At 37.7% G+C, this 25936-nt stretch overlaps 8 protein-coding genes across 13 annotated transcripts; 6 read left to right on the forward strand and 2 right to left on the reverse strand.

The window, feature by feature from the left end:
- Positions 1-876: 876 nt before the first annotated feature.
- Positions 877-5307, forward strand: LOC106402245 (pre-mRNA-processing factor 19 homolog 1). The gene is made up of 18 exons (XM_013842941.3): positions 877-1039; positions 1137-1222; positions 1398-1469; positions 1568-1630; positions 1852-1938; positions 2090-2231; positions 2333-2454; positions 2642-2758; positions 2847-2942; positions 3019-3078; positions 3488-3562; positions 3672-3776; positions 3970-4086; positions 4196-4273; positions 4373-4457; positions 4545-4596; positions 4755-4825; positions 4921-5307. The coding sequence occupies exons 1-18, from the start codon at positions 1027-1029 to the stop codon at positions 5046-5048; spliced, it is 1569 nt and encodes a 522-aa protein (XP_013698395.1). The 5' UTR covers positions 877-1026; the 3' UTR covers positions 5049-5307.
- Positions 5308-6617: 1310 nt separating this feature from the next.
- On the forward strand, positions 6618-9132 carry LOC106401246 (plasmodesmata-located protein 2). The gene is made up of 4 exons (XM_013841718.3): positions 6618-7405; positions 7749-8135; positions 8628-8735; positions 8868-9132. The coding sequence occupies exons 1-4, from the start codon at positions 6997-6999 to the stop codon at positions 8873-8875; spliced, it is 912 nt and encodes a 303-aa protein (XP_013697172.1). The 5' UTR covers positions 6618-6996; the 3' UTR covers positions 8876-9132.
- A 73-nt stretch (positions 9133-9205) lies between these two features.
- Positions 9206-11195, reverse strand: LOC106401247. 2 transcript variants are annotated; one of them, XM_022703218.2, is made up of 6 exons: positions 10566-11125; positions 10316-10488; positions 10136-10238; positions 9585-9739; positions 9403-9500; positions 9206-9282 (listed from the first exon to the last, which is right to left on the reverse strand). In XM_022703218.2, the coding sequence occupies exons 1-5, from the start codon at positions 10959-10961 to the stop codon at positions 9452-9454; spliced, it is 876 nt and encodes a 291-aa protein (XP_022558939.1). In that variant the 5' UTR covers positions 10962-11125; the 3' UTR covers positions 9206-9282; positions 9403-9451. The 2 variants fall into 2 exon arrangements, with proteins under 2 accessions (XP_022558939.1, XP_013697173.1); XM_013841719.3 differs by having other exon boundaries at positions 9206-9500; positions 10566-11195.
- Positions 11196-11616: 421 nt separating this feature from the next.
- LOC106398167 lies at positions 11617-13971 on the forward strand. 2 transcript variants are annotated; one of them, XM_048757729.1, is made up of 2 exons: positions 11617-13400; positions 13473-13971. In XM_048757729.1, the coding sequence occupies exons 1-2, from the start codon at positions 12208-12210 to the stop codon at positions 13969-13971; spliced, it is 1692 nt and encodes a 563-aa protein (XP_048613686.1). In that variant the 5' UTR covers positions 11617-12207. The 2 variants fall into 2 exon arrangements, with proteins under 2 accessions (XP_048613686.1, XP_013694214.1); XM_013838760.2 differs by having other exon boundaries at positions 11617-13299; positions 13357-13971.
- A 2421-nt stretch (positions 13972-16392) lies between these two features.
- On the forward strand, positions 16393-18480 carry LOC106399391 (auxin-responsive protein IAA12). 2 transcript variants are annotated; one of them, XM_013839874.3, is made up of 5 exons: positions 16393-17018; positions 17429-17686; positions 17755-17874; positions 17951-18012; positions 18089-18480. In XM_013839874.3, the coding sequence occupies exons 1-5, from the start codon at positions 16804-16806 to the stop codon at positions 18127-18129; spliced, it is 696 nt and encodes a 231-aa protein (XP_013695328.1). In that variant the 5' UTR covers positions 16393-16803; the 3' UTR covers positions 18130-18480. The 2 variants fall into 2 exon arrangements, with proteins under 2 accessions (XP_013695328.1, XP_013695326.1); XM_013839872.3 differs by having other exon boundaries at positions 17429-17685; positions 17751-17874.
- Positions 18481-18795: 315 nt separating this feature from the next.
- Positions 18796-20399, forward strand: LOC106399328. The gene is made up of 4 exons (XM_013839801.3): positions 18796-19226; positions 19774-19844; positions 19937-20072; positions 20163-20399. Exons 1-4 carry the CDS (start codon positions 19082-19084, stop codon positions 20252-20254), a joined length of 444 nt encoding a protein of 147 aa, XP_013695255.1. The 5' UTR covers positions 18796-19081; the 3' UTR covers positions 20255-20399.
- Positions 20400-20782: 383 nt separating this feature from the next.
- BNAC05G02680D (membrane protein PM19L) lies at positions 20783-21781 on the forward strand. Of its 2 annotated transcripts, none has more exons than XM_013838329.3 (3): positions 20783-20990; positions 21069-21246; positions 21328-21781. In XM_013838329.3, the coding sequence occupies exons 1-3, from the start codon at positions 20864-20866 to the stop codon at positions 21578-21580; spliced, it is 558 nt and encodes a 185-aa protein (XP_013693783.1). In that variant the 5' UTR covers positions 20783-20863; the 3' UTR covers positions 21581-21781. The 2 variants fall into 2 exon arrangements, with proteins under 2 accessions (XP_013693783.1, XP_022559226.1); XM_022703505.2 differs by having other exon boundaries at positions 20785-20990; positions 21123-21246.
- On the reverse strand, positions 21704-24164 carry LOC106397708 (probable folate-biopterin transporter 8, chloroplastic). 2 transcript variants are annotated; one of them, XM_013838328.3, is made up of 2 exons: positions 23326-24164; positions 21704-22914 (listed from the first exon to the last, which is right to left on the reverse strand). In XM_013838328.3, exons 1-2 carry the CDS (start codon positions 23801-23803, stop codon positions 21767-21769), a joined length of 1626 nt encoding a protein of 541 aa, XP_013693782.1. In that variant the 5' UTR covers positions 23804-24164; the 3' UTR covers positions 21704-21766. The 2 variants fall into 2 exon arrangements, with proteins under 2 accessions (XP_013693782.1, XP_022559225.1); XM_022703504.2 differs by having other exon boundaries at positions 21704-22903; positions 23326-23621.
- Between the last annotated feature and the right edge of the window lie 1772 nt (positions 24165-25936).

Below are 25936 nucleotides of genomic sequence, written 5' to 3' on the forward strand. Positions count from 1 at the left end.
ATTGAGAGCACGAAATCAGCGACGAATAATCTCACCACTTCACTTAGAGCTCGAGGCCCTCTCGTGGGCGATGGAGTGCATGCTTCAACTATCGACGTGTCAAGCTTTTGGCACAGATCGTAAGGATTTAATCTCGATGATTCAAGATCCATGAGCATGGCTCAAATTCCGAGAATTCTCTATTGTTTTTATTCCTTGATCTGAAAATGTATTGTCTGATTCATTAGCTAAGATATCGAGATCAGTTCATAGGAACATGTATTTCATTGGTTGTTCTATTCCGGTGTGGTTCCCAAGACTACATCAAGCTTGAGCAATAGATCAGGCCGTTTGATGTCGGAAAAAAAATTCAATGTAATGCTTAATTATTAAAGACTCTCATACAAGGAAGATGCTATACAATATAGGATACAATAACTGATCTAATATTTGGTAACATACATACATCAATTTGATTAACATAGATAGATTAATAACTAGCATGCTGTATATTATCACTACGGGACTAATTAATCAATGATAAGATTCTGTGTGTTTCGTAATCAGAATCTAAAACCTATTAGCTAGGAAGACAATAAGCATCGCATCCCTTTTTTTCCTCTCTGAAAAGCTTCATTTTGCAGATTACAAACAAATCCGTAATAATTCGTTTTTTTTCTTTCTATGTCATCAAATTCGTGTATAGTTGCTTAACACAAACAATCGAATGTTTTATATGCGAATGGAATCCTCATTCATCATGAGTAAGAATCATTTTTGTTGCATGTGAATTCTTCCTCTAAAGAATAAAACCGCCCTTGTTTAATAATGGGCTTAATAAAAGCCCATATTAGCCCAATCATAAAAGCCCAAATGTTAATAGTAAGAAACCTCGAACGTAATCACTCTCCGTCTTTGCTCCCCTCGTCTCAGCTTCCGCGATTTTGTTTAGTTAGCGCCGGACCTGAGTAGATAGATTAAAAACCCTAGAGCTCAGGAGCTGCGTATTCTTATTCCAATCGATCTTCTTCTTCGTTTCATACTAAGATGAACTGCGCAAGTAAGACTTCCCTTTCTCATTCTTCTCGATTTGCCAATTTAGGGTTTTACGCTGGGTCGTATCTGTTGGTGACAGTCTGGTTTGTTTCTCTGCACAGTTTCCGGAGAAGTTCCGGTGGAGCCCGTGGTTTCGAAGAAGTCTGGTTTGCTCTACGAGAAGCGCCTAATCGAGACGCACATATCCGTAAGCTCTTGGCTTTTTTCTTCGCGATTAAGACTTCGTAATCTAGGGCTGTTTCAAAATTTTGCTTACTGAGATCTTGGCTTAGTATAGTATCTTGGGAACTAGTGAGATCCGTATCAGCTTGATATAATGCATAGAGGTCAAATATTGATAAGTGGTTGTGGTGCCTTTGTAGGATTTTGGGAAATGCCCAGTTACTGGTGAGCCGCATACCATTGATGACATTGTTGCCGTCAAAACTGGAAAGGTAACACAGCTGTTTGGATTGTTTCTCGCAGAGGCGGTGTTTGTAGAAAGTTATTATTTAGCCTGATTGGCTCTCCGGGGCCATTTTTTTCTTTTCAGATCGTAAAGCCAAAACCATTACACACAGCTAGCATCCCTGGATTGCTCGGAATGTTCCAGACTGTAAGCTTCTTCTTTGTGACTTTGATCTAAGAAATTGATTAGATTATACCGGGCTTAGTCCACGTGTCTGTTTAATCTATTTTAACATTGCAAATTTGCACTCTACTCTTTAGTAGCTGGTGCTTGAGTCGTTCGTTCATTTGTTACTGCTATTAAGACATGATTGTTCACTATTATGTTGAATTCTGAAAGATAAATGCACATACGTTTTGTGCTTTCAGGAATGGGATGGTTTGATGCTATCAAATTTTTCACTTGAACAACAACTGCATACTGCGAGGCAAGAGCTGAGTCATGCTTTGTATCAGGTAATTATTATCAACTGCTTGGCTACCTGTGACACCACCTGATATATGATTTATGAACATTGCTTATGTACTACAGTTTTATTTTCTGGATGTTTCCATTTATTAGTATTGATGGATTTTTTTTGGGGTACACTTTCCCTTCTGTTTGCAGCATGATGCTGCTTGTCGTGTGATTGCTAGGCTTAAAAAAGAAAGAGACGAGGCACGACAACTGCTTTCAGAGGCTGAGAGGCAATTACCTGCAGCCCCCGCAGTTGCCACAGAGAATGCTACTCTTAGTAATGGTAAACGAGGTATGCCTGCACACTATGCCTGTACATTTTCTTATCAGGATAACTTGGATATTTAGTCAAGTTTCTTGTAACAAATTGTTATGTTTTGTTGTTGCAAATAGCTGCCGATGGAGATGACCAAGGTCCCGATGCAAAGAAAATGCGTCTTGGAATTTCGGGTGAAGTTATTACAGAACTGACAGATTGTAATGCTGCTCTTTCCCAGCAGCGTAAAAAGAGACAGGTAATACATGTAGCTTCAGATCTATTAGTACCTTGGTTGAAAAGTAGATTTCATGAAAGAATTATATGCGAACTTTGTATTTTGTTGTTCATACCGTTCAACGGATCTGGAGTTTGTATTTTGTGTGTTTTGTTAGATTTTGGGCGTGGCCCTTTTTTCTTGATATTTTTCCCTCTTGGCTCGCTAGATCCCTCCAACGTTGGCTTCAGTTGATGCTTTGGAGAAGTTCACTCAACTCTCAAGCCACCCACTTCACAAGACCAGCAAACCTGGTATTTTTTCAATGGACATCCTACATTCTAAGGTTTGACACCCGAAGCTTGTTCTTTTTCCACTCATCACTTAATGTTGTTATCTGTTCGGGAAAGTCACTGCATTGAATTGATAATCAGGATGTCATTGCGACTGGAGGAATAGATACAACTGCCGTTCTCTTTGACCGTCCCTCAGGACAAATTTTGTCAACGCTGACTGGTCATTCGAAGAAGGTCCGTATTTTCCGTAGTTTTCTAAATTTTCCATCCTCTTTAGTTTTGTGGTTGACACGCATTGTTCCATATGCAGGTTACGAGTATTAAGTTTGTAGGTGACACTGATCTTGTTTTGACTGCTTCATCAGACAAGGTAAGCCAAACATTTTATTTACAGGCCTGAGATCCGATGTTTTTTTTTCTTTTTTTCTGTATAGTGCCTGTACAACATCTGTGTAGCAAATTTCTCTCGTCCTTTGTTGAGTATTGCATGATACTAAACTTGCTTACGTAAAGTCTAGAAATGTTTTTAGTTTTTGTAAAAGTCACCATGTCATCGTTGAACAACTGATGAGACCATCTAGAGTGATCCTGTTGATACACGTCCCTATAAAAATTTAATTAACCTTATAACTCGTGATTCTATCTTTGTTTAGCTTGTTTATTTCATACATAAATTTTGTTTATCACACCGTTGATCGTTTGTTGTCTCTCTATGTTAAGTTTGATCATAATGAAATGCATCACTGTTCGTCTGATTTTGGTATTTTGATACTCTGTAGACAGTCCGTATCTGGGGGAGTTCCGAGGATGGGAGCTATGCCTGTAGGCATACATTGAAAGATCACTCTGCAGAGGTAAGGATGAATCTGAAGAACTTAGGCTAAAGTCACAATGTCACATACAGTTTTACCTGTAGAACTGTATTCGTTCTGTTATAAGTAAAAACCATGTCGTGCTTTTCAGGTGCGAGCGGTCACTGTCCATGCAACGAATAAATACTTTGTGTCGGCATCGCTTGACAGCACGTGGTGCTTCTATGATATGTCCTCCGGTTTATGCCTTGCCCAGGTTCGTAAGCTTCCTATCCACAAGAAACTGATACCTGTTTTTTTCCAGTTTCAGATTTTGTCTTTGTACAATGTTTGTAGAAGGCATGAGAAAAACATTAGTTGTACAATGGTGATGTGAACCAAGACTCGTTAGAAAAGAAAATAACTCTCTTCTTCGACGCGTCTTTCTCATGCTTGTTGTTATTATGCAGGTCACAGATGATTCCGAGAAGGTGGATTACACGGCTGCTGCTTTCCATCCTGATGGTCTCATTCTTGGAACTGGTACCGCTCAGTCTATTGTCAAAATTTGGGATGTAAAGAGTCAGGTATATCCCCCTTAATCTTCCTTGTCCATCAACTCTCGAGATCATCGAACGTTTTTAGTATTCTCTCTTCGTTCCCACCTTAATTCCATATATCTCTACTGGCTAATAGGCAAACGTGGCGAAGTTCGGTGGACACACTGGAGAAATCACATCTGTATCATTTTCCGAAAATGGTTATTTCCTCGCGGTTAGTACTTTGACCCAACTAAACAGAAAGACGAATATCACTGGCGTCCCCTTCTACTGACCTGTTTTTTTTTTTTCTTTCTTCTTGAAATTTGTTCAGACTTCTGCGCTGGATGGTGTTAGATTGTGGGACCTGCGCAAGCTAAAGAACTTCCGAACATTTGAATTTCCAAATGCAAACTCAGGTACTCAGCTATCTGAGCAACTCTCACTAGTCCATTTTGTTGATAGTGGTATTCATTTCTAAGACTTGAATGAAATTCACTTTGCAGTGGAGTTTGACCATAGCGGATCTTACCTTGGCATTGCTGCTTCAGATATAAGGTGAGGCTTACATTTGATACACACAATGCATTGATATTTGATTCAGTGGCTCACTTTGATAACTAAATATTCATAGGTAGTTGTGCAAATTCAAGAACTTGTGCCGATGATAAAATGATCCATACAAATAATAACACTTGTGCGTTTCAACGTTTCAGAGTATTCCAAACGGCCAGTGTTAAAGCAGAATGGAACCCAGTCAAGACACTTCCTGATCTATCCGGTACAGGTATGCCATATGATTAAGCTTTTAAAGTCACCGTTCTTCTCTTCCTTTTTTCTTTGAGTCTATTATTCAGACATTGTAAATCTCTGAACTTGCAGGTAGAGCAACATGTGTTAAGTTTGGTCCGGACGCCAAATACGTAGCAGTCGGTTCAATGGACCGTAATCTCAGGATATTCGGCTTACCTAGCAATGACAGCACTGAAGATTCTGCACAAGATTCATGAATAGATGCCTCCCCTAAGTCTCAGCGTCAAGAGTAGCTAAATTCTCAGTTCCCTCTATTTATGTTGTATCTTTAAAATTCCTGCTTGGTCTTTTCACACTTTAGGTCCCGTTTCCTTATTTTCCAAAGATCCGATAACATCATCAAGGGTAAGAATTCATCTTTTGTCTCTTTGTCTTGAAAGGATCAATAACAAGTTTTTTTCATGTTTTAGAGAGAAAGTTAGCTCTCTCACTAAATACAATTATTTTTGTAAACAATGCACATGATCATGAGTCTTCTTCTTAAGACAATGAAATGAAGACAAGAAAAAGGTGAGGGTGTTCATAGAAATTAGTAAACCCTCAGTCAGAACAGAGATTTTGACTGTACTCTGGTCAAAAAACACACTTCACAATCTTCCCGTTCTCCCACCAAGCTCAGATTCCTTTTCGCTTCCTCCAAAACTCTCTCTCTCTCTCTCTCTGTTCCCTTTCTGATTTTCCATTTATAGCCCATCTTTTTGGTAATTCCGTTATTAGTTAATTTTTCATTAACATCTTTAAGTATCGACTATCAATTGCAAGAAAGTTTGTAATGTATCTTTCTATACCCAATTCCCAAAATAACCAACCACTCAACAACAAGATTGTAACTCCATTGAAAATGACTTATTTTTTTTTTTTTTTTAACTTTGAATTAGATTCAAAGGCCCCTTAGTAAAAAGGTGACTAAGCAATAAATAAACAGTTATTAAACTCTCAATCAATAATTATTTTATTGTTTTGCTGTAACTCAAACTTGTAGTGTATCAGAACTAGGGATGTCAAAATGAGCTCGATCGCTCAACTTAGCTCAGTTCATAGTGAGTTCGGCTCTTTCATGAGCTAGTTCAGCTCAGCTCATTTATTATATGAGCTTCAATATGTAAACTCGAACTCAAATCATCTAGATCATGAGTTAAATGAGCTAACTCGTGATCTAAATAAAAATAATAATTATAAAATAAAATAGTGATAGAATAACTTCTATAATATTGTTCAAAATTTAAATATTAAAAAATCCAAAACATAAATATTAAATACTAAATAAAAACCAACACATGACAAAAAAAAACAACACCTAATATAAATTAAATTAAAGCAAAACTAATGATCCAAATCCCTATCATTCGTGAGAGTCTTGAGCCAATTCATCTTCAATATCTTATATGTATGTTTTACATTTCAATTTTAGAAGATAAATATGATTAATATAGATATTATCTTTTAAGAAGATTTGGTTTGACATTTTAATTTTAGAAGATAAATATAGAAATTCTCTTTTTTTTACATAAAAAATAGAAATTATCCAAATATAATATATAAAATATATTTATATATTATTGTAAGTAAAAAATGAACAAGCTCATGAGTCAGTTCATGTTCATTAAAGATCGTTTATATAACCCGTGATCTAATTTAAGCTCGATCATTAAACTTATTTCTTAAATGAACTTAAAATATAGAGATCGTGCTCATGAAAAAACGAGCTAAGCTGAGCCACATCTTGAGTTATAGATCATTTTGACATTCCTACTAGGAACCGAAGAACTCATAAGCATTTAAAGGAAAAAAAAAGGACTCTCTCTCTCTCCCTCTCTTTATTTTTTTACTAATCTCTTGTCACATGTGTTAGAGAGAGAAAGGGTGGCCACCCAAATCCAAAAACAAGAACCCAGAAACCTAGAAGACAGAAACAAAAACTAAAAAGCTTTACTGAGCCACCAAGCAACCAATTACCATAAAACTCAAAAACCCATAAAAAAAAACCAACACTCCAAGAAAAATCTCACAAAGATTCCCATCTTTCAATACCTACAATGAGAAAGCCTATGATTTGATCTTCCCAATCTTTTCTTCCTCCCAAAGATAAGAAAAACAGACCAAGCCACACAACCACCAAAAGAATCCACACAAAAAACACAAAGAATGGGTCTTTCAATCTCATTACTCTTCTTGATGACTCTACTCTTTTCAGATCTCAACGTCATACAATCAGCAACAACAGAATACACAACCTTAATCTACAAAGGATGCGCGAAACAGCAGTTCTCAGATCCGTCTGGTCTATACTCGCAAGCTCTCTCTGCTATGTTCGGCTCATTGGTCACTCAGTCCACTAAAACAAGATTCTACAAGACCACCACTGGCACGAGCCAAACCACAATCACTGGTCTCTTCCAGTGCAGAGGAGATTTAACCAACCACGACTGTTACAACTGCGTTAGCCGCCTTCCTGTCCTCTCCGACAAGCTCTGCGGCAAAACCATTGCCTCGAGAGTTCAGCTCTCCGGGTGTTATCTCCTCTATGAAGTCGCTGGCTTTTCTCAAATCTCAGGTAAACCAAAAGCTGATTGTGAACCGGTTTGGTTTCTCTTTTAAACATCAATTTCCGGTTTATTTATTACTCTCAAATCTCAGGTTTTAACCCTTTCTCAACCGAAACGGATATTAACCAGTTTGGTTACTCTTTTTAACATCCAATTTCCGGTTTATTTATTACTCTCAAATCTAAGGTTAACTCTTTCTCAATCGAACCGGATACTAACCGGTTTGGTTTCTCTTTTAACATCAGTTTTCGGCTTATTTATTTATTACAGGTTAACCCTTTTTTCAATCGGAACCGGATATGAACCGGTTTGGTTTCTTTTTAAAATCAATTTCCGGTTTATTTATTACAGGGATGGAGATGCTGTTCAAGACATGTGGGAAGAACAACATCGCCGGGACAGGGTTCGAGGAGAGGAGGGACACGGCGTTCGGGGTGATGCAAAACGGCGTCGTTTCGGGGCACGGGTTCTACGCGACAACCTACGAGTCTGTCTACGTGTTAGGACAGTGCGAGGGCGATGTCGGAGATTCAGACTGCAGCGGGTGCGTTAAGAACGCGCTGGAGAAGGCTCAGGTGGAGTGTGGAAGCGCGATCTCCGGTCAGATTTATCTTCATAAGTGCTTTATAGCTTATAGCTATTACCCGAATGGTGTCCCTAGGAGATCTTCTTCCTCTTCTTCGTCTTCCTCGTCTGGCTCTGGTGGCTCTTCGAGTTCAGATCCTTCGTCTTCTACAGGTGAGAGCTTTCTATCTCTCTTCCAGTTTTGTCTTTTTTAGATTTCATTAATCTTGAATTTCTATCGAGTTAAGTTGATCTTCACTTTAATCCTAAAGCTTCAGGGTGAGACTTCCTCTTCTGTTTTCAGTCTTAAATGTGTTTTTTTTATTAATTGGTAACAGTTATTCCTTGGAGTTTTAAATTAATTATAGCCCCATGTAGGGTGTGCAGTTCAGTTAATAATAATTTATTTATAATGCTTTCATTAAATAATTTTCTACCCATAAAATGTACTGTGTTTGGTTAAAAAAATGTACTGTGTTAAGTTTTAGTATACTCTAAAGGAGCATTGGTATGAAATGGTCTACCACTAATTATTTTCTTCAAAAGTACTTTTTGGAAAATGTACACATTATTTGTAGTGGTCATCATGAACATATAATAGTACATTTGATTTTTGCATTTGATGAGAAGATAATAATAATTAAAGAAAAACAAATAAATTGACAGGAGCAACTGGGAAGACGGTGGCAATAATAGTGGGAGGAGCTGCTGGTGTTGGCTTTCTTGTCATTTGCTTACTTTTTGCCAAAAACTTGATGAAGAAGAAACATGACGGTACCTTTTCTCTACTTGCACTCATTCATACATGTATAAACATGCATACAAACAAACCACAAACACATGCACATGTGACGAAGAATAATAAATAATGGGAATTATTCATTACAATGATATCTTTTTTGGCAGACTATTGAAGATTTGAGGATGAAGAGAGCAAACAAGAGTCTAATCCCATCAAAGAGAGGCACAAGTTTTTCTTTTCTTTTTGAGGTGCCATTAGATTCCCTAGTCCAAACTTTTTAAAATTTTATGAATATTGTTGTTATGTTTTATTTTGTTTTTGTTAGTTCAGATTCTTGGGAGGTAGGGTTTTGTGGTTGATGCAAGGACCAATTAAATGTTCAAAAATTACTTCCCCAAAAAAAGTGTGAAGAAAAAGGGATTTTGTTTATTCTCAATCAGTTACACCTAACTATTTCATCTGACCAGTTACATTACCATAAACTGAATAGTGTACTAGTCTATTTGATTGAAACTTATGATAGATAAAGTGGGTCCGAGCGTATCAAGAAGCATTTACATTACATCGATTAGGTTTATTCTGCAAAAACATTCGAATATGCAAAAGAGATATTATAAGGATTTTGAGAAAACAAAGACATTAACGGAAATGAGTGAAGCTTGCATAGCTTCTTCTTCACGAAGGAGAGATCTTATGAACCTGAGACTTTAGAGATATATCTTCTTCTTCTTCCTCTTCTTGATGATCATCACTCTTCAATTTCCCATAGGAACCTAGCGTACTCTCCAAGTATAATGCTGCCACCACACACAGAAGACAATGATGATCGCATTTTCAGTAAAGAGTTTGTGTAAAAAGAGATTCCATACTAGTAACTGTACCTGTCATTTGGAGAGGCTTCAACGGCCTTCTCGAAATAGAACAATGCCTTCTCCTTGTCACCATTAATACTCCAAAACGCTTTTGCGTACCTGCATAGCGTCTCTCCATCTTCTGTTTCAGACAACCTCGAGCTGCGTTTTTCCCCTGCCTCAGGCTGTACAAACACAAACAAAACCCTACATTAGTTACTTCAAATTGAAAACCCACAAACTCGAATCCATATGCATGTAAAACCTCATCTCCCTCTGTTCCCGGGAAATAAGATTTTCTAGCGTGTATACGCTTATTAAGAATTTAATAAATGTTTATAATTTAATTTATTTTTTAGTTTATTATACACTTTCAAATAACTTTCCACCAATGAAATTTAATCAATTCAAATATTCTCAATTAATGTTCCTCAAAATTATAAAAAATACCTTAACAATATAGAAAATCTATCTTCGTGGAACAAGAAAAAAATCTAAAAAATCTTACTTTCGGAAACGGAGGGGTACTACTTTGAGAGCTAACATGTCTACAATGAATGAATGAATGTGAAAACCTAAACCTCAAAGTCTTCTTTTCCTTGGCGAGTTGCGTCTCCAAAAGCGTCATCATCAACCTCATCATTTATCTCCCAGAGGAAACTTGCATATGCTCCAAGAACATTGCTGAAAAGAAGAAGAAAAACACACACACACACACTAAGGTTGAGTAAAATAACCAATTGTGAATGTTACAACAGAACCTATCCTCAGGAGACGCTTGAACAGCGCGTTCAAAGCAGCTCAACGCTTTAGCTTCATCCTTGTGAAGCTCCATCACCAATCTACCGTAGTTAGCTAAAGCTACCCCATCGCTAGGCTCAACCACAGTACACTTGTGATAATACTCTTCTGCTCCACTAACATCTCCTTTGTACTGTAATCCACAATTTAAAAGAGTCACTAACTAGACAGAACAGAACATTAAGAAGATTCGAGTTGGATCAAAAGTACCTCCAAGAAGTTAGCATAGCTCCTGAGAAGCAGAGGATGCAACGGATACTCCTCGAGCATCCCCTCGTAGTAATCACCGCACCTCTCATCATCCAAACTCGGCAAATCGAATCTGATCTCACCACCGTAGAGATCATCGAACTTGTCGATCCCAAGCCCTGCAGCTAAATGCATAGGAGGACTCGGTGGTCTTCCAATCTCAAAGCTTTTCTCATCCTCTTCCTTGATCGACAAGGCATCGATGCTGCTGCTGCTGCTGGTGTGCTTAGCAAAGCTGAAGTCGGCTTCAACGGAGTCACCAATCGAGACCGTTCTATCCAAATTCTCGTCGGTTACAGTCACCGGATTGAGCCCAGATTCGCAGTAGATTGAGAGAGATGGCTCGCTCTTGAGCATCTTTTTTTTTTTTCCGATCGACTTTGGTTTCAAAATTCAATCTTTTTTTGGTGGGTCGTCGGAGTTATGTCTCAAATGTTATGTGTGGACATTGATTCGGAGGACCCCCCCCAAGAGACAGCGATTGAGCGAAGACTGTGACTCTCTCAGAACAGGGGAAGAGGATAGGTTTTGATTAGATTTCGTGGATGAGAACGACGAACCTCCGCAAAGTGCCCTTGTATTATTTTATTCTTTACAAATTTCTCTCTTAAGTTTGCTTTCTTTTTATTTGACCCCATCACTCCAATGCTACATAAGTTTCGTTTAAAAATTCTTTTACATATGAGAAATTCTTGGGGTGAATCTTGAGGTTGTGATATTTTTTATAATACTTTATGTTTTTTACAAATTTCTCTCTTAAGTTTGCAAATAGCTTCTAAAATCTTTTTTTCTCCAAAAAAAAAAGTTGGCAAGTGCTACATATTTTTCGTTTATAGTTTCTTCTATTATATTGCATAACCTTGAGGTTGTGATTTTTTTTCAAAAAAAAAAAAATGTACCATTTCAAATAGCATTTGTAAACTTTTTATTGGTTAGTTTGGATTTTAAGTTAAAGAATGCGTGCCGGGTCATGGTTTAGAAAAACAAAGCAAGGAGGTAGACGTCCACGTGAACTGGCTTTTTGAGTCTTGATCCCCGTAAGTCAAATCAAAACTAGAAGAATTGTCAAATCCACAAGGAAACTATGTACAGGGAGGACTTGGAAAGTGTTTAATTTTGGACTATGGGTTGGGGTTTTAAAATCCATTTCATTCCAGTTATTTTCTTACGTTGACTTTTGCACACGGACTTAAAAGTCATGCAATCTTCACCTGTTAGTCGTGTTATCGTTTAAATTCTAAAAATAGAATTCTAGAGATTCTCACACTAATTGACAGCACAAAACACATACAACTTTGATGCAAAGGTTCTATCATTAACGCCAACTTAATTCTTACGAGTCATCTCCTAATATAAGCAAAACCTTAGCTGAATAACACCACACTGCTTCTAATATATTCGCTGTCTTTCTCCCAAATACAAACCAAACATTACTTCTTATAAAGATGAAAAAAAATCAATGGCTCTTATTACCTTTCTGAAAATTGCCACCGTTGACCAATTAATCTTTCTCTTCTTCGTATCTTCTCCCCTCAAAAGATTTTAAAGCATATAAAAATACATCAAAAAGGATTATAGTGTGAACATTCATCTGTTGGTCACAATGTCGATGATGTTCCCATCATTCCAACTGCTAGAGCTGAACATAATCTCAGCTCAAGACTTAGCTCCTGTCTCCCGCAAGATGAAGACATACGCGGTCGCTTGGGTTCACTCCGAACGTAAACTCACCACACGCGTAGACTACAACGCCGGAACAAACCCAACATGGAACGACAAATTCGTATTCAGAGTCGACGAAGAGTTTCTCTACGCAGATACTTCTGCCGTCGTCATTGAAATCTACGCTTTGCATTGGTTCCGAGACGTTCATGTAGGCACGGTCCGTGTCCTCATCAGCAACCTCATCCCACCTAGTCGTCGTCCAGGGTACAGAACCAGCAACAACGAGTACCACCATCGCACGCCACCTCAAGGAATGAGATTCGTCGCGCTTCAGGTTCGTCGTGCCTCTGGTCGGCCTCAGGGGATTCTCAACATTGGTGTTGGAGTGCTTGATGGTTCCATGAGGAGCATGCCGCTTTACACGCATATGGATTCATCTGCTGTTGGGTATAGAGATTTGCTCGGTGAAGAGGATCGTCATCTACAGCATTTGCATTTGAATAGTAACAAAGGAAGCTCCAAGAATCCACAATCTCCGTCTTCAAGACAGTTTCAGTCTGTTGTCTCTAGATCAGAGCTACGTCGTACAAAGAGTGATACGAGCTCGATGGTTGTTTCTGATCTTCTAAGCAGAGTTGAACGTAGCCGGCTAGCAAAACAGCCGGTAAGCGCATTAGTAAGCAGTGAAGAATTTGAAACTGAACCAACCACTACGGATACTGATGCCACGGAGATAAAAGAGAATGGACCTACTAAAATCATGAGGCAAATATACAAACCAGATCCATCACCAAGGGAGAGTCATAACGTGTCATACAATCATTCGTCACGTAAAACACCTAGAAGAGTTACAATGAACGAGAAACATAGACCGGTTAAGGCTCGAGCGTCACCGTACTTGTCAAGACATGGAACGCCGTTGAGATCTAACATCGTCGCATCTTCTCCTATGCAACGTAACGAAGTTAGGTCAACACCGATGAGATCTAACATTATCGCCATGTCTCCCATGCATCCCAACATGACTTCCATGCAGACTCCGTTGCGTTCCAACATGACGCCCATGCAAACTCCGTTGCGTTCCAACATGACTCCCATGCAGACTCCTATGCGTTCCCACATGACTCCCATGCAGACTCCTATGCGTTCCAACGTGCTTAGATCTACTCCAGTGAGACTAAACTACATGTCTACACCGATGAGGACATCGAACTTAGCTGGGAGGAGAATCTTGACCGATTCAGAGTTAGGTCCATCACCATCAGAAATCGCTGAGCAACTAGCTAAAAATAGGTCTCACGCTAACGACGCGGAGAGCTCTATACTCAGCGAGTGGAGCATCGACGAAACTAGCGTCGAAGGACTACGTTCGAAACTCGAGAGGTGGCGTACGGAGCTACCACCGTTGTATGATATAGGATCAAGCCAAGTAAGCAGCACTGAGTACGACGGTTCCACGATCGTTCCTGCCAATGGAAGAAGGACTTCGAGACGGAAAACTCCAGCGGTGAAGAAGCATAGTCGTAGGCATACAGAGGGAGGTAATGGTCTTTTCTCGTGTTTTAGTAAGATTTGCGGCGTGGAATGCAGTTTTACTTGCGGTGGCGGCGGTGGTGGCTCGGTGGATCATGATGAGTCGAGGAAAGGTGGGGCTGGTCGCGTGCACCGCACGTACTCTGCTGATGATTTGAGCTCTTTGTGATATTCGCCCATTTATTTTTTGGAGAGGGGGGGGGGGACTATTGGTGATGAAAACGATTTATTTAATTTTATTGCTATTGTTGATAAATCATTCAACATAACATTAATCGTGATAAAGTAGAAGAACGTGTGAGAGTATTTCTGTTTTAAACGATGGTGTCTCATTTTGTTTTCTATAGAAAAAAATTAAACACAAGTCAACAGGATACAACAAATCTTAGTAGTGATTTTAGTTTCCATGAGAGCCATACACTAGAGCACGAGAGCATGATTAACTCCAGTCTGGGGTTCTTAACATTTTTTTTGTTTTTTATTTTTTTTACATTTTTCCGCTAAAAAACGGTTCTTTATATCTCTTATTTAAGAGACGGTTTTTAGTTAAAATCTAAAAAAAGGTAAGAAACGTCTCTTATCCGTATCTAAAAACCCCAAGAAACTGAGGTTAGCGATGTTCTGAGGTAGTGTACTCAATTGATAATAATTCTGATTAGTGTAATTCCCACAAACAATTTGCGCCTGCAAAAGTTTTCAATGGATCATCAAACATCATGATGATGAATATCTCATCACCACGTTTTATACTAATGCATATTTTTCCCATCAATTTCTTTTTTAATATTGCTCGACAAGAATCATGTTCTCAAGGAAAAATAAACTTAAAACTATGTTTTTCCCACCATCATTAACGGGAACTCTTAAGTAGGTTCTTAGATTAATTTGTAATTAAAAAAAAAACAACAATTACTTAAGAGGTGGATCTTAGATAAGGGCTGGAAGAACCACCTCTTAGGAGACACGTGTTACAATTTGAAAGAGTTTTGAGTTTATCTCTTCTCTCTCTCGATTCATCACTTCACCTTTCTATATGTTGATCTCCTCCATCGATTCAACACTCCGTAAGTGTTCCTTGCTGGATTGTTTTAAGTATTGCTTGATTGATTCATTCATTTATATCCCTGGTTGTTTTTTTTATCTTACTGGCCAATGCAGGAGATCGCGGCAAGAGCGACGGGATTCCAGCCGAGAGAAGGACGCTTCCGGGTTTGGGTTCGCGGTTGAGGTAGACCCGATGGGGAACGAATCTGGGTACGGGAGTGAGCCTGGGTACAGAGGAGATGTTGAGCTTGGTTATGGTGATGAGTACGATGATGAAGAAGAAGACGTGAAACTATTGTTTTGGGGAGGTAAAAGCTCGAAACTTTATAACACTAGTGTTTGATCTTGTATATGAAAGATGAACACTTTGGCTCTGCTGTCTATGTTCTTGTGGCCTCTGGCACACTGATTGGTCTTGCATCTAGTAACTTTGGGATCATTTCTTCAGACGCTCATACTTTTGCTGTTGTCTTGAACTTCCTTCTCCCTTTAGCTGTTCCTCTGTTGCTCTTTAGAGCTGATCTGTCGTGTGGTTCAGTCCAATGGAAAGCTTCTCTTGGCTTTCTTGATTGGATCAAGTAAGAACCAAACCTGTTTATGTACAAGTATAAGGGATGTTTACTTTTTAAGTATCTATGCTTGATCATTTCCTGTTTCATAATAGTGGAGTTATGTTATTGTATGTTCCGGTTGCGTAATGTAGTTTGTTTAAGTTTGTGTTTCTTGTGATGAACTTATTGTTCTAATGTTTAAGTTTGATGTACTTGTGTGGCAATGTCGTTAGTAAACCATTTACAGGAGTTGCAATTTGTTCTTGTTCTGGTTATTGATGGTTATAAATGCTTCTTGTCATTATACAAGTCCCTATAGAGTTAAAGAGTTGGTGGCATTATCAACTTGTGATGTTATGGTAATGCCTTCTTGTCATTACTTTCAGGTTTTGAAAGAGTGAAGTCACGGACCGAAGTGAGGACTGAAGTGAAGTTTTGGGAATGGATGAATCAAGTGAAATTTGTTTGCTTGTGTAAAGTTTTAAGAACCCTTAATTAGGTTCTACCATTGGAGCATTCAAAATCATTGTCTCTTAACAAAAGTTCTTAATTTAAATTTATTACTTAAATATTCATTAAGAACCCAATTAGGGGTTTCCCCATTGAACATGCTCTACTACGTTAAATATATAATTTATTTATTGTTAACTGAAATACAATTTACTCTTTAAAAAAAAGACTTTTGGGGTGCTGTGAAATGAACTTGTCTCATTATCCAGTAGTACTTTGAGCATGATTAACGGAGGTATTTTAGGGTGAGATTTTTATCAGGATATAAAAAACTTTCTCTTGACTTTTAACTATAAAAGCTAAAAATTAGTTTTTAGATATATCCTAAGAATCTCCATTAATCACGCTCTAAAACATGATGTAATAAAACAATGACTTCTCATCTGGAAGCATCACAATATTCGACGACAAAAAAAAAGCATCACAATATTCTAGCACAAAACATATACAAGTGGGAGAAGGAAAAGAAGAAAAATGATGTAACAAAAAGCAAAACCTTAGCTGATATTATGCACACACACAAACAACTGTAAAACAAGTTTCTTGGGAACTCTCTTTCTCTCTAGTTGCTTGAACCAAACTATAACGCAACGAGAGCACGACAGGTTTGATGATGTCGGGAAACCAAACTTTTCAGAAATTTTTAATATCAAAAAACAAAAAGAGAAGACTTTGGTTAGAAAGATTGGCATTGTGGTATGGCCATTACAAGACATATGGGTCCCCGACTCTCATCACTCTCTCCTTTACTCTGTTTTCATCATCTCTCGTCTCTCTCAAATACGCTTGAAGAAAGAACCCTAAATACCCCACACGCTCTCTTCTTTCATCTGTCTCCTTCTTTCTCTTGAACGGTTCATTGAAAAGACCTTCTCTTTGGATTCTTAGTCGACAACATGCGTGGTGGTGGGTCAGAGTTTGAGACGGGGAAGAGTAACCTTCTTCCGGCTGAAAGTGAGCTGGAGCTGGGATTAGGGCTCAGCATAGGCGGTGGCGCGTGGAGAGAGCGTGGGAGGATTCTGACGGCTAAGGACTTTCCTTCTGTTGGGTCTAAACGAGCTGCTGACTCTTCCTCTAACCAAGGACAAGGAGCTTCTCCTCCTCGCTCAAGGTTCCGTCTTTTTTATTTATTTATTTATCAAGAAAGCTCCAATCTTTTGGTTTTGTTACTATCTCGAAACAGAATTTGTGTAAGGAACTTGTTACCTTCTGTTACATATTCTACATAAAAAATTTGTTTCAAAAAGATTCATTTAAAATTATAAAAAAAAAAAGATAAACACAAAAATATATATAAATTTAATGTGTTTTATTAAAAATCTAGAATATGTAATTTTAAGTAAAAAAGGGAGGGAGTAGTATACACTCAATCAGACTTTGTTATATACTCGAAATGTTGCAAAAGTGATGATGAGCTTTTCTAGCTTCTTGTCCTTTGCTATGTAGTCATTCATGTTTATGCTAGGATTTTGATCATAGTAAGATGTTTGTTTTGATGATTACATGGATTTGGTGGAGCAGTCAGATAGTGGGATGGCCACCGATTGGGTCACACAGGATGAACAAGGTGAACAACCAAGCTATGAAGGCGGCCAAAGAAGAAGAAGAAGAAGAGGGGAAGAAGAAGAATGAGCCTAAAGATGTCTCAGTTCAGGGTTTAGGGTATGTGAAAGTGAATATGGATGGAGTTGGTATAGGCAGAAAAGTGGAAATGAGAGCTCATTCTTCTTATGAAAACTTGGCTCAGAAGCTTGAGGAAATGTTCTTCGGAATGACAGGTCAGTTACTGCTTAAACACTTGAGATGGATTCTTATTGGAGTTTGACTGACATTATTGTATTAGGTACTACTACTACTTCTCGGAAAAAAGTGAAACCTTGGAGACTTTTAGATGGGTCATCAGAGTTTGTACTCACTTATGAGGATAAGGAAGGAGATTGGATGCTTGTGGGCGATGTTCCATGGAGGTAAGAATCTAGAAATGGCTTGGTATATATTAAGTCTTTGTCAAGATCTAAATCATTTTGTCATTTTTGTTATTAGAATGTTTATCACATCGGTGAAAAGGCTTCGGATCATGGGAACCTCTGAAGCTAATGGACTTGGTATGTTTCTGGTTTTATTGAATTCTCTTCTCGACCAATTAAGAATATAACCCGAATGAAACATTCTTTAATGCAGCTCCAAGACATCAAGATCAGAAGGAGAGACAGAGACAATGAAATTGATCCTGTTTAGCGTCCCTTACAAAGCTGGCATTGTTATGGGTTTCTTTTTGAGTTTGTGGCAAGTTATTGAAGAAAGTATACCGGTGAATCCGATAAAAGCTGGAGCTTGAGATTTGATATTACTCCCATGGTTTTCATTTTAAGGTTTTTCAATTAGTAGTTTTCTTGGTCTTTTGTTTATTTATTTTCTTGTAATGTAAATAGTTGAAGGCATTATCTAATGTGATAAAAGAGTGTTCTGTTTTCTTGTTGGGGCCTTCTTGATTCCAAGGAATGAAACTCACTTCCTTTATATGGTTTGGTTTGGTGAGCTTGTATGTGTGCTAATTGTATTTTATTTGGACATAGCAAACAAACAAATTCTTCATTCAAAAAATTGCTAAATATGTCATTTCTTAGTATGTTTTTGGATTCATGTGACCTAAATCAAAATATTTTAAAATTTTCAAATGCTATGCGATGATGCACATGTGAAATTTTTAAATCTTTACCTAAAAGGAAAATATTGTCATGAATATGTAAACAGTTTCGGCTCCAAATTTGAATGTTACGAAAAATATAAATTATGTGGAGCCCACATCACTATGCATGTACATTAACTTTAATTTTTTTCATTTCTATATAAATCGATCATTTCGATCGATTGTAATAAACCATTCCTTTTCTTCTAATAACACATACTTTCTTGTTATCAGTATTATCTTCTCCTACGGGTATAAATTTTTGCCCTTATTTAAATTTCTCAATACTATAAAATCATAATTTATTTTATAACAAATATTTTAAAATTGAGGAGTCCAACCAAACCAAAGTGTAAAATTGATAAGAAAAAGAAAAAAAAAAATCTAAAAGTCAAACAGCTGTTTTTATTAGAGTCTGTAGAAGAAGATTGATGATTCTTCATCATAAAATGAGCAAAGTTTTGTGAAACCCACACAATTGGAGAATGGATCATCATCATCATCATAATCAATGGCGAATGAGATTATCTTTCAAGAACGCCACAATTGCTCTCACGCTCGTCAATCTCCTCATCTTCCTCTTCCTCCTTCAGGGCTTTTTCTCTTCCTCCTCTCGCCGACCCGTTTCAGGTCTGTTGCAATCTCTCTCTCTCTCTCTCTGGAAAGTTTGAGGCTTTAGCGATCATATCTTGTGATGGGTCTTTCTCGGATCTGTTCATACCGACAAAAAAACCAGGCTTTGTTGTTGTCTAGTTTCAGATTTAGTGTTGTATACGCTTCTATATCACTTTGACTCGTTCGTTCTAGATTAATGGCTTCTACAATGCTAAGAATCGATATGGAGAGAAAAGCTTAGATTTTGCCTGTTGAGCTGAGATTAAAACACTTAAAAGAGTTGTGCTCTCCTTCCATGAACTGTTGTCTGGATTTTGACATTATGTCTGTTGATAATTCTACTTTTCTCATATAGAAAAAGAAGCTAAGCGTACTTAGGATGAGGTTCGGAAGTTAAGAAACAGTTTGTTAAAGAAACAGTTTCTTAACTTCCGCTAAGAACCTCACTCTAAGAAACCCGGTTAATCATGGTCTTACCATCTTGTTTATGAATAATATTCTTAAAAAAGGGTTTTTTTGGCTTTCTTGTTTCATTCTTTCACCATACATTTGATAAATGCAGCTCAGCTTCGGTATGTGAAGGAAGCCGAAGAGATTAGACTCAAGATGCAACCTTTAGAGCTTATCAAAAGAGTAACCTACATACAAACACTATTACATTAGTTCACACATCTCTAAACCCCTCTCTGCTTCTCTTTTACTCCTGGCATTTGGATCTATTATAGGTCCGAGAAATCGAACATGAGTCATCTGCTGGACAAGAAACAGAGCAGGAGAAAGATGTGAAGCAGAACGCAGCCGTTGATCTCTCTAAACGCCTCAAAGATTTCCGCTCGCTTAACGATGCCTCAAGCTTGAAAGGTAAAAACAAAATGGCAACAAACTACAGTTTACAGTCTCTTTGTTCATGCTACATATGAAGGTATTGATGTGTTACACAATGTTGTATAGCATTGGAAGAATGGAGAAAGCGGAAAATGGAACGAGCAAGACAACGTGATCTTGAGAAAACCGGAGGTCTTTCTTCATCCAAAACATCATAAAGACACACTAACTAACCCTCAAGAAGATATCAATATATTATCATGTATGCTGCTACTATATAACTTTTATGTCTCATAAAACATTTGTATAGTGTAATACACATACAAAAAAATGCTTTAAAGGTCGAAAAATGTTTACACCAAACAGCATTCAGTAAGACGTGTGAACTCCACTAAATGATCAAGATCACATAGTCAATCAATAGTTGAAATATTTTCCCCCCACCAGTATATGGCTCTCCTATATAATTGCATGTTAATTAACTCCAGGCGAACTATTATAAATACTTATACTGACAAAACATCGTCACCGATATATGGCATCCTACAACATTTAATATGATAAAAAAGCGTAAGGAGATAATATAAAGAAAGCACTTGGACATTCGAGCGCAGGCTATATCCAACCTCGCGGCACGTGTTCCACCACCTGTTACCAGCTAAACATAGAAGCTCCTCTGTGCATGGCAGGTGTTCCTCGCCAACAAACCGTCTAAGCTTCGTGTATATATAAAATTATGTCGCATACCACACCTCAACTGATCATCACCGAACAAGTAAAGCAAGCTTTTCTTGGATTTGGATAAGCGTAGCAAAGAAGTAAGAAAAATGGCGACGGTGGGAAGAAACATAGCAGCACCATTGTTGTTCTTGAATCTGATCATGTACCTTATCGTGCTTGGTTTTGCTAGTTGGTGTCTCAACAGATACATCAACGGCCAAACTAATCACCCAAGTATAACTTTTCTTTCAATATCTCCATTTGTATATATATGATCATTAGTTATTGTTTTTTTTTAAAAAAACTAACTAGGCTTTGGAGGCAATGGAGCAACACTCTTCTTCTTGACGTTTTCGATTTTAGCAGCCGTTATAGGCATAGCTTCGAAGCTGGCAGGAGCTAACCATATCAGGTTCTGGAGGAACGATAGTCTTGCAGCCGCAGGCTCCTCCTCTATAGTTGCATGGGCTGTCACCGCTCTTGCCATGGGGTAATACCTAATATCATATTTATATATGTTGTCTTTATATCAAAATGGTGATTCTTATTATTTTTTTCTGTTGGGAATAAGGTTGGCATGCAAGCAAATAAACATAGGAGGATGGAGAGGGTGGAGGTTGAGGATTATTGAAGCCTTCATCATAATCCTAACGTTCACGCAGTTGCTTTACGTCTTGTTGATCCATGCTGGTGTATTCAGCAGCAAGTACGGTCCTGGATATAGAGATCGTGACTACGCTACAGGTCAAGGTCATGGTCACGTGCCAGGCACTCATGCAGGCGAGCACAAAGCTGGTGTTGGAACCACCACTTTGGCCGTTTAGAGTCGTTGTAGTGCTTTTGTAATCTTATAAATTTGAATAATAAACGATAAAGATGTAGGTTCCTTTTTTTACCTTTATCAGTTTATGTAATAATGTGTTCCTTTGTTATTCTATGGATTTGTGTTTTCTTATGCAAAAATGAAAATCTCATTATAAACAATGTATACATTATTCTAATGTATTACGCTATCTTTGTGCTTCTTCTGACTCTCTTACTCGCCGATAAGCTACACTTTCTTGACGTATTACTCTCCCAACTCTTCTACTACATCTGCTGCTTCTCGTACTTAAACCTCTCTTCGTTCCCTTCTCAACCACAGGCTGTGACATTGGGACGAAGTGTATGAAACACAAAGGCACCAAAGCCGCTAGAGACTGTACTATAATCCCTGAAGGCAAGTTCGAATAGTTACTAGACGTTACACCTATCACATTAGCTAATCCTACTCCCAAGAAAGCGCTAACAATCTGTGATAGACACAGAGATGAAGCGAGAAACGATGTGACCGATCCTTCACAGCCTTGAGGACACATGTTAGCTAACCGAACTGCGAATGGAAGGATCTTGAACTGTGCGAGGATCTCTGCTAAGCTAGAGAAGCAAAGGACAAAGACCTCGTTGGAGATACCAACTCCGAGGTTTATCTGCTTCACCAAAACATAGTCGAGGAGGATTGATAACGCGTACAAGAGCTGGACGATGTGGATGAGTGGTCTCATGGGAAGTGTCTTTAAGTATCGGTCGTAGACCACGGTTAGACAAAGAAGCATCACTTGTCCAATCACTTTGGACATTCCAATAACCGAAGGGTCCAAGTTCAGAACTTGTGTTTGGTAACAGAACACTGATCCAGAGAGAAGTGGGACCATTGAGATGGACACTACCGCCCAGATCATAGGCTGTGAGATATCCTCCTCCTGGATAGCTTCCATGAGATTAGACAACTGTTTCTTTACACTCATCACAACCGAGCTTGTCTCTTTCCTCCGTGGCAAACCAAAAGACTCTTCTCTTGAAGATAAAGAGACAAGGAGCTGAAGAGACAAGACCGCGGTGAAGACAAGAAAGGAGATCTTAGGAGGTGTTCTGAGCAAGAGATATCCTCCAAGCAAGTTTCCTAAGACTCCACCAGCTGCTGAAGCCATGAGGGCGTAGGACTGAAGACCGTTTATTCTGTATCTTAGACCGTATTCAGCGACGAGAGCGTCTTTAGCAACCTCGGTGATGGATGCACCAAGGTTACTGAGCAGGGCACATGCTATGAGAGAAGGAAGAACTTCTCTAGCTCCTTGGAAGAGTGCCATTGTGCCCCATGCTAGTACCTGCAGAGACACTGACACATTCAAAATATTCAGACCATGTTGAAAGGGAGCAGACAAAGACAGAGAGACTTTGTGTTATGAACTAACCCGAATCAGAAGAAAGAAAGAAAATTTAAAAACAAAACTGTATTAAGACAAACACCTGTTTTAAGATGTTTATATTGATTATGGGAATCAAATAAATTTATAACAACCCGTTAGACCCGTATTTATAACAGTGTATAAAAAATCAACATTATTTATCATGTTGATTATGCGAATCAAATAAATTTATAACCCCTAAAACCCGATTTCATTTTTAGATCTTATCTAGAAAAAATAAAAATTTTCTAATTAGTATAAACTAAGTCCGCTCTAACAAATTATTGCTGGTACACAGAGATTTAAGACTTTCTAGAATTGATATTTTGGTATAAACTAACCTCCAATGGAGATGTAAGGAACTCTGCGACCACTACCGATGTAAAGAACATCTGAGAGAACTCCGTAGAGAGGTTTAGCCACCATAGGGAGAAGGCAAGAGTACTGCACAAGCTGAAGGGTGGATGGTTGGAGTCCGAGGGTGTTAACCATGTGGAAGTTAAGTGCAAGCCATGGGAAACATCTGGAGCCCTGCACCCAATAGCCTAACCCACACAAAACCGAGATTCCTCCACCACCCATTTGTTCATACCTCACAGTTTCTTCAGATTCAGAAACACCGTTGCTTCTTCTTTTTCTGGATATTGAGAGACATGAGAATGTCGTGGCTCTTCTTGATTTGGTTTCCACAATGAACAGAGTATTGCTCTTGTTCTGCTTCTCTGGTTGTTGTTGTTGTAGTTTTGTGTTAAAGAACGAAAATGGTGGATTCATGAACGTGGTTGGGGAGTTCTGGATTGATAGTAATGGATTTATCATTATGACTCTTAGAGATTCAGAGAAGAAAGATAAAGGTTTAGAAGAAATGTTGTCACATGCTTCGTATGTAACGTTGGGGTGTTTATGTAACTTTGGGTGCAAACTCTTAAGGATCGTTGAATCGAGGAAGGAGACGAAACAAACAAGAAAGAAAATAAAGAAAATGATATTTTTGAAGGATCGAGAAGCGTGCGGAGAAGCAATTAGAAGGAGACAAGAACTCAAAAAGCTAAATGCAGTTTAATACTTGTCTTCCACAGATAATCAAACTAAGATTCTAACGTTTTTATTTAAGTAATTAACTAACGGTTGTCATGGCCTTAGAGATTGATTATTAAGGTTTCTTTTTAAGGGACCCACAGAAAAATCGACTGTCCTATGAGATTTGAAGGTCACATCTGATTACGGCATGTCACTAAAGTTCTGTTATATTAATTCGGTATCACAAAAAGAATAATTGAATTTTATTTCATTTTTCAAGTCGACCGTAAAAAACTGATGACTACTAGTACACAATTTTGTTTTCTAGACTTTGTTCCTTCCATAGGTATTAGGTTGAATGGTACGTCGGTAACGAGTAATGACCACAACCACAACACTCTAATAGGGACACGAGTTTCTACATGGGATTGTGTGGTTTACAATTTACTTACTAGTTATTGCTTATTCACACGCAGTTGAATATTATAGTATATATACTTATCCCATACTACAAATATAATATCTAAACGGAATACAAATAATATCAGAACTGTTATAAGATATACATTGAAATGATCATCTGCTCCTTTACCAACTCAAGCACTATGATCATCTACTCATCAATCACTATGATCACCCATTCATTTACCAAATAAAGCACCATCTTTGTTATTTTATGTATTGTTGTTCACTATAAATACCATCACTCATCTCACTCTTTTGTACACAAAAAAAAAACAAGAAAAAAAGTTTATAATCAAAGAATCATTACATCTTCTTCTTCCTCCTTATAATAAACTCTCTCCCTTATATTAGTGTTATTTGCTTCCTACGGGTATTAAATTCTACTCTTATTTAAATTTCTCGATACTATAAATTATAAGTTATTTCATAACACGTTATCAGCACGATCGTTCTGCAATTCGGTAAAATTTATTGTATCATATATACTCTGCTATAATGGTCGGTATACCGCCTGTACTATTATTTATATTATGTTATAATGGTCGGAATACCGCCTATATTGTTTATTAATATTTTAATTAATTTATTGGTCGGTCGAGCCGCCTTATATTCTATTTATTGTTAACTGGACGGCCGAGCCGCCTTTATTTCCTGTTTATTGTTAACTGGTCGGCTGAGCCGCCTTATATTTTGTTTATTGCTAATTGGTCGGCCGAGCCGCCGTATAATTTATTTATTATTCTGCATTGACCGGCTGAGCCGTCGCATAATCACCATAGTTTTTATTTTTATCAAAATTTTATGAAATTTAATAGATTTGATTGATCGTTTAATACAATATTTTCAGACTGATTTTCGGTGCACTCGATTTAACCCCAACGGTCACAAAGAAAATTTTTCAAATTTTTACTTTTTTTCCAACGGTCATGAACAGTGATTTTTATCTATAAATACAACTCATTCTTCACTTCATTCACTCATCCAAAACATTTCATCTCCTCTCAAAATTTTCAAATCGCCATATTTCGGTTTTTCAATCGCAATGAAGATGAGTCGCTTAGCTTTAATTTTATGTGTGATTTATATTTTTTCGGCTATGTATTTTATTTTTGTTGGAGGAACCACTGATAAATATTTTGGCATTAACATCGCCTTATGTTTATTTACATTATATTTACTTGTTATTGCTTGTATGATTAATGTAAACGGTTTTTAAATTACGAAATTCCAAAAAAAAAAAAATATATATATATATATAGTCATTTTAGACGATGATATTAATTTGTCTGATTGTATATATGCATGTTTTAAAGCAATGCACTATAATACTATAGTCATATGACATATAATATATTAACCATGACTAATGATTGTACATCTGCTAAAACGCATCGATCGATGGGTTTATGGGCTATAACGCATCGATCGATGGATCTACTAAAATGACTTTGTTTAATTTAATTCTAC

The sequence above is a fragment of the Brassica napus genome, chromosome C5 (genome assembly GCF_020379485.1).
Source record: "Brassica napus cultivar Da-Ae chromosome C5, Da-Ae, whole genome shotgun sequence".
Lineage (NCBI taxonomy): Eukaryota > Viridiplantae > Streptophyta > Magnoliopsida > Brassicales > Brassicaceae > Brassica > Brassica napus.